This window comes from Nelumbo lutea, chromosome 4 (genome assembly GCF_056320005.1).
Source record: "Nelumbo lutea isolate HS-2025 chromosome 4, American lotus-T2T, whole genome shotgun sequence".
Taxonomy (NCBI): Eukaryota; Viridiplantae; Streptophyta; class Magnoliopsida; order Proteales; family Nelumbonaceae; genus Nelumbo; species Nelumbo lutea.
In genome coordinates, this window is record NC_142687.1 from 75,935,840 (window position 1) to 75,946,647 (window position 10,808).

The following is a 10,808-nucleotide window of genomic DNA, read 5'->3' on the forward strand; positions in this document are numbered from 1 at the left end:
TGCAACATAGCCTCAGCCACCATTTCGTCTGAAAATCATATACAACACACCTCCACCAGATGGTGAGATAACTAACACATTTCATGTTTTGTTGGAAGTTTGTTTATTCATTTGGTAATTTCAAATGTGGTTTTATGTTGGATCATTTAGAATATATTCTTTAAAATTATTGCAGGCAAAGATGGAGAACTTTGTGACTGATCAGGCACAACTTGGCATACCAGTTGAGCCCATAGGTGCTCATGATGCGGTAATAGAGGTCTTAGGCAAGGAGCATCCATTATGAGTTCATTACTTGGGATTCATGATAAATCCTAAGCATTCTTTTGGAATCCCTAGGTCTAAAGGGTCCACTGCTCCACAACCACATCCAACCAACAAGCGGATCTGATAAAACCCAAGAAATTGGGATGATGATCAAACTCAAGAAATTGAGATGGAGAATTTCAATGGAAGAAACAATATTTTATAAAATTGTGACTCAAAGGCATGTTAGCTATAGTATATATATAAGTTACGAGGCATAAAATTAGGCCCTAATAATAATCACCTACCTAATTTAGGACTCCCAATTATAGAGAATATCACTAGGTCAAAGATACAAATACACCTTCCTATTACTCCCCTTCAAGTTGGAGCATGAGGATCTGAAATGCCCAACTTGCAAAGAAGAAACTGAAATTGGTGTTTGTTAAGGCCTTTACTAAATAAATCTGCTAACTATAAATGTGATGGAAGATAACGTGGTAAGAGTTCTCCAAAAGTAGCTTTTCACGTACAAAGTGGCAATCCACTTCAATATGTTTAGTCCTTTCATGGAAAACAAGATTGTTTGCAATGTGTAATGCCACATTGTTGTCACAGAAAAGACTAGTAGCTCCCAATTGCGGCATTAATAATTCACTTAATAATCTCCGCAGCCAGATCACTTCACTAGCAGCCACGTCCATGGCTCTCTATTCTGCTTCTGCTGAAGATCTAGACACTATGGGTTGTTTCTTACTCCTCCATAGTATAGGGGAGAAACTAAGATGGAAGTACAACCCCGTTACTGATTTTCTGGTTTAAGGGCAAGTTGTCCAATCTGCATCACAATATCCTCACAATACCATAATATTCTTACCACTTAGCAGTATACCTTGCCCTGGACATCCTTTAAGATATTTTAGAACACGCACAAGGCTATCCCAATGCTCAACTCGGGGTTGCTGGACGAATTGACTAAGCACATGCATAGCATAAGTGATGCCGGGTCTCGTGATTGTCAAGTATAACAGTTGCCCCACTACCCTTCGATACTGATTTGGATCAGAATGAAAACCGCCATTGGCGTGCTCCAAACGATGATTTTGCTCAATTGGGGTGTCTACGGGTTTGCACCCGGTCAGTCCAGTTTCTTTCAAAATGTTCAAAACAAACTTGTGTTGATTCAAAAACAAACCAGCAGTAGACCGAGCCACTTCTATTCCAAGGAAATATTTTGAATTTCCTAAGTCCTTTATCTTGAAACAACTATGAAGATACGCCTTGAATTTTGCACACGCTTCTGAATTGTTCCCAGCTAGTATGATATCATCAATGTACACCAAGAGACCAAGAAAGATGTCTCCTTTTCTGTATATGAAAAGAGTACTCTCCGTAGTGGATTGCTTGAAACCATACTCACGCAAAGATGCTGCCAACTTTGCGAACCAGTTTCTAGAGGCTTGTTTTAGGCTGTACAGAGACTTTTGTAACTTGCATACTGCCTTTGGTTTCTTGGAACTGAAACCCGATGGGAGCTTCATGTAAATTTCTTCTTTGAGATCATGTAAAAAGGCATTATTCACGTCCATTTGTTGAAGTTACCATCCTTTTGTCACTGCCACTTCCAGAAAGACACAAATAGATACATGTTTTTTTACTGGAGCAAAAGTCTCTGTATAATCCTCTCCCCAATTTTGAGTAAAACCTTACACAACTAATTTGGCCTTGAAACGTTCAATACTCCCATCCGATTTGTACTTAATTCTGTAAACCCTAATCTCTTTGTCTATCGCCTTAATCCATCGTTCGTCTTTAATAGCTTGTGCATAACTAGTCGGCTCATAATGAGAATTGATGGCCGCTAAGAAAGCTTTATGAGTTGAACTAAACTTACTATAGCAAATATAGTGTGTTAAAGGATGTGCCTTACCCGTGGGCACTTTTCAAACTGAGTTCACGTTGGATGGCGGTAACAATACGTCACACACATAGTCTCTTAAGTAGCCAGGGGGTTTTCTTTTCCGTTGATGTCGCTCTTGTTGCAAAACATATTGTTCACTTTCATCTCTTTGTGGTGTACTTACTGCAGCTTGGTCAGACACATCTGCTCCTCGTTGCTCACTCGAACTTATTTCTACATCACCTGTGTGGACGCTTTCTTCATTTGTGCCCATATGTTGGTTGCCATTAATCCCAACAAGACTTCTCTCATTCCTAAACGACTCAATTTCAGACCCCCTCACTTGAAAGCTGTTCCACTCTAAGTGCCTCATTATTGCTAAAAGGAAAGACTTTTCATAAAAATATACATCTCGAGACACAAAAGTATCTCCCTTTTCTAAACTGTACATTTTCCATATTTTCTTCCCATACAGAAATCCAAAGAAAATACACTTCTCGGCACGCTCTCCAAACTTATCATTTCTAATACCTTGCCTTTTGGCATATGCAAGGCACCCAAATACTTTAATGTGAGAGTATTTGGGTGTTTTTCCAAACAAGACTTCAAATGGTGTGCGGCCTCCTAGCACATTGCTTGGTGTGTAGTTAGTGAGATGAGCTACTGCCATGACACACTCTCCCCAAAATTTTAAAGGTAGACTAGCCTGGAAACGCAATGCTCTTGCCACATTGAGGATGTGTTGGTGCTTCATTTCTACTCTCTCATTTTGTTGTGGTGTTCCAATACAAGAAGTTTGATGGATAATTCCTTGACTGAGAAAAAATTCATTGAGAGTCCTAAAAAATTCTGTTCCATTGTCACTACGAACCACCTTGATATCAACCCCAAATTGTCTCCTAACCATAATATAAAAAGATATGAAAATTTTTTGAGTTTCTATTTATCATGCAAAAGATACACCCACATAGTACGTGTAAAATCATCCACAATAGTTAAGAAATAATGATTTTCTAAAAGAGATGGAGTGTGATACCGACCCCATAGATCACAATGTACTAATTCAAATGCACGAGAAGCTTTATTGTCACTTAAAGGAAAAGAAATTTGTGCCTGCTTTGCACGATGACATACATCACAACACTCAACACCATTACTACTACAGTTGAAACCACACACTCCAGACAAATATGATAAATTTTTGTCAGAAGGGTGTCCTAGATGTTTGTGCCACAACTTCTCTGTACTCTTCTTGAAAGCCATCACATGAGCACTGTGTGTTTCGCAAATAGTATAGGCCATCATTGAGATCACCCAATCCAATCTGCGTTCGTCGGGTGGGGTCTTGTATCGCACAAACATTCAAATAATAAGTAATAGCACAACCCATATCTTCACTTATCTTTCTTGAGGATATCAGATTACATTTAAAATCCGGAACATAAAGAACATCTTTTAACTTGATATGTTTGTTAACCATGACATCCCCTATTTTATTTATTTTCAAAGAATCTCCATTTGGGATGACAACTCTTTCATCCTTTCCAGCTTCTCGAACATTCTCAAATGCTTTAAGGTTCTAGAAACATGGTGCAATGCACCATTGTCAATAATCCAATTCGACAAGTGGACCAAGGAAAATTTCTTACTAAACAGTGCATAATGGATCATGTTTTCTGAATCACCTGTACCTAGCAGTGACATTAAATGGTCAAGTTGAGCTTGTGTGAGAGATGACATCTGTATAGTATTGCTCGATGCTCCCACTTCTTTAGTAACGGCACTTGCTCGGCCCTGGATTGTATTGGCCGTCGCTCCTTTGCCTCCGTGATTTCTGTTGCCTCGTCCTCGACCACGGCTTGCTTTACCTCGATTTCGGTTTTTCTAGTGTTCCAGGTACCCAATGATATCGAAACAATGAGATTTTTCATGCTCATGTCTTTTGCAATGACCACTGATCACTGGTAGGTTAGTAGAATCTCGCCCTTCTCCCACTTGACTCCTTTGATCTAATTTTCCTCGGCTTGCAAATGTAGCAGCTTGCATCCATGGATCTTCGCGTTGCCCCGCTTTCAATTGCAATTCCTCTCTTGATATCATAGCAAAACAACGAGTGAGTGAAGGAAGTGGATCCATACTTATAATATTTGATCTGAGAGTATCATATCGATCATCAAGACCCATAAAAAATTTATACACTTTTTCATTCTCCCTTTCTTCCAGCATATTGATCAACGTTCTGCACGTCGATCCACACACACAAGTGTCAGCTTTAGTATACTGGTCTAGCTGATCCCAAATTCCCTTCAATTTAGCATAGTAATCTGTGACACTTAATGACCATTGCCTGAATTCATTTAATTCCCCTTTCAATTGGTATATTCGGGGACCATGCCCTTGATGATATCTCTGTTGAAGTTCAATCCACAACTCCTTAGCATCATCAAAAGAAACTATAGTATTTTGTATGCTTTTGTCAACACAATTAAAGATCCACGAAACAACCATAGCATTGCATTTATCCCAAGCATTCTTGTCACTATCATCAGCCTTAGTTTTGTCCAGAGTCCCATCAATAAAGCTCAATTTATTTTTAGATCTTAGGGCTCTTTTAAAAGCCTTTTCCCAAACATGATAATTTTCTCCATTAAGAATGATTTGGCTCAGAAGCATACCAAGACTACTTGAGGAACTTAGATAATACACAGATGTGGGATAACTGGTCGATGAGATCTTGGAGGAGGTGGATGAGTTGTTGCCAGTCATCACTTCAGACGTGAAATCATAAAAAAATGCTGGATTAAATGAGTGTTTCGACACACACCATACCTCACTGCTACGAGTCACACAACTCATTTTCTTCAACGGGCACACACCCTCTAAACGGATCCATGGTGAATATCACCACCACTTTGATACAATGATAAAACCCAAGAAATTGGGATGATGATCAAACTCAAGAAATTAAGATGGAGAATTTCAATGGAAGAAACAATATTTTATAAAACCGTGACTCAAAGGCATGTTAGCTACAGTATATATACAAGTTACAAGGCATAAAATTAGGCCCTAATAATGATCACCTACCTAATTTTGGACTCCTAATTATAGAGAATATCACTAGGTCAAAGATACAAATACACCTTCCTATTATGATCTAAGAGTCGTACATGGAGAATATGGATGTAAAGATGTTTTAAATGCATGCCTTGTTGCAACAATTCTCTCAACAATATGGCGTCCTTGTTCCGATCCCCCCTTCACACTCAGTTCAAGTAACAAATTAATAATAATGAACTTACTCTGTTTGTGGGTCGAGTTTTATTCAACTTACTAATTAAACTCTCTTTTTTTTTGTATCTGAATGTTCTTCAGTGAAAAAGAAAAATCTTACTTTTGGAAAGTTGAAATAAAAAAAAAAACATATATAATTTGTATGAAGCATGGGTGCATGTAGTAGTATCTATGCTCTACATCTCTTACCTTCCAAAGAAAAAAAAAGTTAATAATTTATCAACACACAAATAACCACATGTAGTAGTAGCCAATCCTTCACACCTTTTCTCCATCATTTTCCAACTCCATTATAGAGAATGCTTCCAAATGATTAAACAGGCAAAATTTAATATAAGAATGATATTATAGATAATACCTTTAAATCCTTGGCAACAAGAGCTGAAAGCAAGAAGCGACAAGAATATTATTACTTCCCCTAAGAATATAATCTGTCATTTAGTTACATGGGATTTTGGCCATTTATAGGAAGCCTTAGCAATAAGAGCCTAGTGTACATTTTTTGTTGGTAATATATGAAATTCTGATTGGTAAGATATGTGCTTTCTTTTTATTGATAACTATAGTTTTTATTCATGGAAGGTAAGATATGTTTTTGATTTCTCAACCTTAAACCCTATCCACACACACTCAACCTTGGTGAAGGTAGGAATTGATCTCGGGTCTCCACTATGCAAGCAACTATACTTAAACAAGCTAGCTGGCACCTTCAAAATTTGATTGTTAAAAACCATGAATCAAGGGAGGGATATCAACAGGCTTTGCTCAATCCAAACAGCAAGCTATTTGGCACTTTATATTCCTTTTTTTTTTTAATTTAATTAAAGAGATTTGTACAAATCAATCTAACAGATGATTTGCAACCATGAAAAATTTAAATGTTTCCTAGATTCTTTGTTTAGTTTATGAAAAATACTTTACTCATATTTTTCTATTACTTCTAGGTGTAGAGCCATGGGTTGGCAAATATTTCAGTTTAGGGTGGAAATAATTTCCATCCCAATCTTGAAGTAACACCAGCAAACCTAGCAAGTCATTACAAGTTGGATTTTATTTCTCATTTACTCATTTTTTTAGCATGAAAGTAATAATGAATTCTCATTACTTTGTCTTTTATGTGCAGAGATGTAAGTTAGCAACCCCTCTAATTCACAATGGAGATAATTCTCATCCGACTCCAAAAGTACCATCACCAAACCTGATAACTTATCACAAGTTTGATTTATTTTTCATTTGCTCACATGTTTTAGTGTAAAAAATAATATTGTATTTCTTTGTCTTTTTTAATAGATGCAAGAGTCTAGAACAATGTCATCTCAAGTTCCTACAAGAGGGTTGTATAAGGGGAAGGGCAAGGGAAAGACACTCTTTTGATGAGTATTTTATTTTTTCATTTTTTGTAATATTTTAATATCGTTTGCACTAAAATCCGAACAATTATTAACATATATTACCTTTTATCTAATATTGAATTTCAAATTTTAATAATATTATTATCTTTTATCGTGTGATTTAATGAATGGATATAAGATTTTTGTTGAAAATGGATATGGTGGACTATATTCTAATAAAACATATAATGGATGTTTCATTGGAATAGATTAACCATAGCATTAGTAGACACTCGGGGACTCTGTTGACTACTTGACCAAGGTTATTCCACTGAGTCTAAGGATAGAAATGGGGCCTCATAAATGGATGTTGTGATACTCTTTGTTGCAATTGTGGCTGTTGTAGGTCCATTGCTTATCTGTTCTTGAACTTTTTAATTTATTTCTTTTAGAATTTATATTTGCATATTCTTCTATATACTTATTTTTTTATTTATTTAAGACTTCAAAATTTAATTGCTTGATAGCGGATTTCTTTATTTTTTATGTTCCATTGCTGGTTCTTGATAACATATTCCCTGTAATCTCTAAATTATGTGCTTTGGTATTTGGCATCACAGAGTTTGCCAGCAATGGAATTGTGGATTTATTTTCCTGTCAAATCATATGCAAATTAGAACCATAGAATAGGAGTTAACAATCCTCATGTTCCTTGATACACATAGTGTGGAGCCAAAGGTATTCTGATCCATAATTGATGGATCTTCACACATGGTTATCTTGGAGAAAACTTATCAAAGTGATCATAATCCTCTGACCACTCTGAACAAACTTGATCTTTAAACAGTGGTAAATTTTTGAATCAGATGGTCCCAAGACAGGTTGACTTCCAGACCTCTTGGGCAAACCTGGTCAAAGTGATTAGAATCATCTGATCTCTCAAAATAAACTTGATCAGTAAATAGCGATAAAGCTTTGGATTAGATAGTCCCTAGATAGGTTGGCTCCCAAATCACTTTGGAAATCCAACATGTAAAACAATAGGAAGTAGGGAATAGTCTAGATCATTATTTATTTTCACCATGCACTTTATGCCTCAAAATCTCCACATGTATAAGGGTTGGCCCTCCTCATGGCCCCATCCATGTATATTTTTTTTTGCAAGGATACCCTTTTGACATTGACTGAGATGCTATCCTTTATGATCCAACTCAGCTTTTGATAATTGATATTTTAAGTGGTAAGTTGCCACCTTGAATTCAATGATTTCTATTTTTATGTAGTAGTAAAATTCAGTATAAAACAAGTTGTACTAAATTTACAGCTAGGATGAAAACAAATGCCATGGATACATCATTTCCGAAAGTTTATGCATCTATTTTAATAAACAAAAATATATTGTGGCATATAGATTTCAGTTTGTATATATTGTCAAGTGTATAAGAAAATTTAAGCAAAATTTCAATAATTCCATGAAATTATGAAACAAGAAAAATAAAAGGTTTTATACTTACACATTTTTGAACTTGTATTCAATACATATTACAATACACACACACCATCATAATCATCACCAACAATAATATGGTTGATGATGGAAAATGGAGAACCCTTGGATGACAAATTAGGAACTTAATCTTACAATTGTTATTCCAAGCCTTGAAATATACCATGTTGTATTGGTCAATGGTCTCTCGAAACTATGTAAGGTTTATTATAAGCTACATTGCTTGTTGTTGCCGATGAGTACTGATGCATTCACCATTACACTAAGGGCCTGTTTGTTTCCTCTTAACTCTTATCTCTTAACATAAATCTTTTAACTTTAAAAGAAAAATGGTTGTTCGTTTCCTCTTATATTTTATCTCTTGAAGTGTAGTCATACAACTTTTTGTTTTCCAATGATATCTCAAAAAAGACAAACAAAAACTCTCATATATGGGGTCAAAATGGATATTTGATCATTTTTATAATTCAGAAAAGTTCACCAATACCAATACACCTCTTAATGTAATTGTTGAAATAATTTAGTTATTTGTATTAGGGTCTATTTGGCTAGTTAAAGTGTTTTTATTTTTATTTTTTGTTATTTTTGTTATTGTACTCACTTACAACAGGGGCACAAGGGTTTTTTTCCCTTCTTATTTCTGTCGCCCTATGTAATATAATAGAAGTTGGCGTCGCCGTCACTGTTCTATTGCTCCAAACCTTTTCTTCTTCCTCTCTTCCTTCTCATTTTCTCTCTTCTTTCCTTCTCTTCTTTACTTCCTCATATTTCAATCAGATTTATTGCCAAGATGGTATCAGAGCAAGGCTATTGAATCTAGGCGACCAAGTTTTTTCTCTTCAAGTTGTTGAATCTGGGCTGATCAAATCAGATCTGCAACTGGTACAACCCTAAAGTTTTCTTTCTTCTTTTATTTCTTTCCTTGGTCATGTACTAAGTGGAGAGCAAATGAATCCAAACCACTGAGTGTCGGCAGACTTTTGTGAGGGTTATATTTTTTATTTGTTGGATCGTGTGATCCTATACCTATGAAAAGGTGATTGTAGGTCATAGATGACCTATTTTCTCTACTCGTTAGTCTGATTTCATTTGTGTTAGGATCTCTCTTATTGATTAATGCTGTGGTGGAACTTACACGTTATTGATTAATGTTGTGGTGAAAATCAGTCTTGTCATAGTTCTTCTTTGGAAATTGGTGCTATTTTTTGTGCTCAGATTAAGTCTAGAGCTGAATTGTTGTTTGTGGAGCTTTTGTTGATATAAGGAGGGATCCTAAGTTGAGAGTTTAGATAAAAAAATCTTGTGCTTACCATGTCGTTTGAGAATTCTGCTATTTCAGAGATTTCAGGGAGTCACAATAGAGTCAGTGGGGGAATGGATATGAATTTCCCCATGGCTGTTATTCCCTTTGATGGTCTGAACTACATTGAGTGGTCTAGGGGAATAAAACTCTACATCATTGCTAGGGGGAAAATAGGATACATCAATGGGAGAGTGAAGGAACCGAAGAACGAAAGTGTTGAATATGATAGGTGGAACCAAGAGAATAGTATGGTGATGACATGGCTCTTGGTTTCCATGCTCTCACAAGTAAGGAAGATTTTTATGTGGGCTGAAACTGCTTGTGAGATATGGGAACAAGCAAAGTCCACCTATTCAGAGCAGAGTCACTATGCCAAGATATATCAACTGCAAGCTGAATCCTCTACTTGCAAGCAGGGGGAGAGGAGTCTCTCGATGTACTATTTTGATTTGACATTGATATGAAAAGAACTTGATCACTACCAGAATGTGAATTGGAAGTGTGATGAAGATGCAAAGGTGTATAAGTCACTTATATATCAGCAACGGGTCTTTGCCTTCCCCTCCTAGGGCTGAATCCTTCATATGAGTCCATCAGTCCATCAGGTGTATGCCTTGGTGCAGTCAGAAAAGAATAGAAGAAGTGTGATGAATTGTGTAAAGGGGGGGTCAGTTACCCTTTATCTCAAAAGGGGTATCGCTGCTATGATCCTACCTCCCACAAGTACTATGTCTCCATTGACGTGTCATTCTTTGAGAATCAACCTTTATTCTCGGTTTCTTCTCAGGGGGAGAGTAGGGTTGAGGAAAAAGAGGTGGCTCAAACACAACTACCTCCTTTACTCGATCCTCCTCCATTATGGGTCTTTCATCGTCGCCATAAAAAGCAAGCAGAGTTTAAGAGCCGTGGAACCTAACACTATGCAACCAACATCATCGGATTCACCAGAGGCAGATCCGTCTCATCAGCCAGGTACACTTGCTCCTATTGATATGTTTGTTCCTCTCAATGATCTTGATGTTCCTCTTGCTAAGAGAAAGGGTGTTAGATCTTGTACCACTAATCATCCTATCTCTAATTTTGTGTCCTATGATCATATTTCACCTTCTTTCCGTGCATTCTTCTCTTCTGTGGATAGTGTCTCCATTCCTAAGAATGTGGCAGAAGCTTTATCTAAACCTGAATGAACAGATGCAATGTAGGAAGAAATTGATGCGTTACACAAAA

The 10,808-nt window shown here is 36.6% G+C and overlaps 1 protein-coding gene across 1 annotated transcript; it reads right to left on the bottom strand.

The window, feature by feature from the left end:
- Nucleotides 1-2,189: 2,189 nt before the first annotated feature.
- Nucleotides 2,190-4,912, bottom strand: LOC148861143 (uncharacterized). The gene is made up of 2 exons (XM_088985010.1): nt 4,047-4,912; nt 2,190-3,045 (listed from the first exon to the last, which is right to left on the bottom strand). The coding sequence occupies exons 1-2, from the start codon at nt 4,910-4,912 to the stop codon at nt 2,190-2,192; spliced, it is 1,722 nt and encodes a 573-aa protein (XP_088841136.1).
- Between the last annotated feature and the right edge of the window lie 5,896 nt (nt 4,913-10,808).

What these genes read in the sequence shown, in the direction of transcription:
- LOC148861143 (XM_088985010.1), bottom strand. Translation starts at nt 4,912, where the DNA reads ATGACTGGCAACAACTCATCCACCTCCTCCAAGATCTCATCGACCAGT. An exon ending in CATTGTTTCGATATCATTGG is followed by an intron (nt 3,046 to 4,046) that starts GTACCTGGAACA and finishes TATTATGGTTAG; the next exon opens with GAGACAATTTGGGGTTGATA.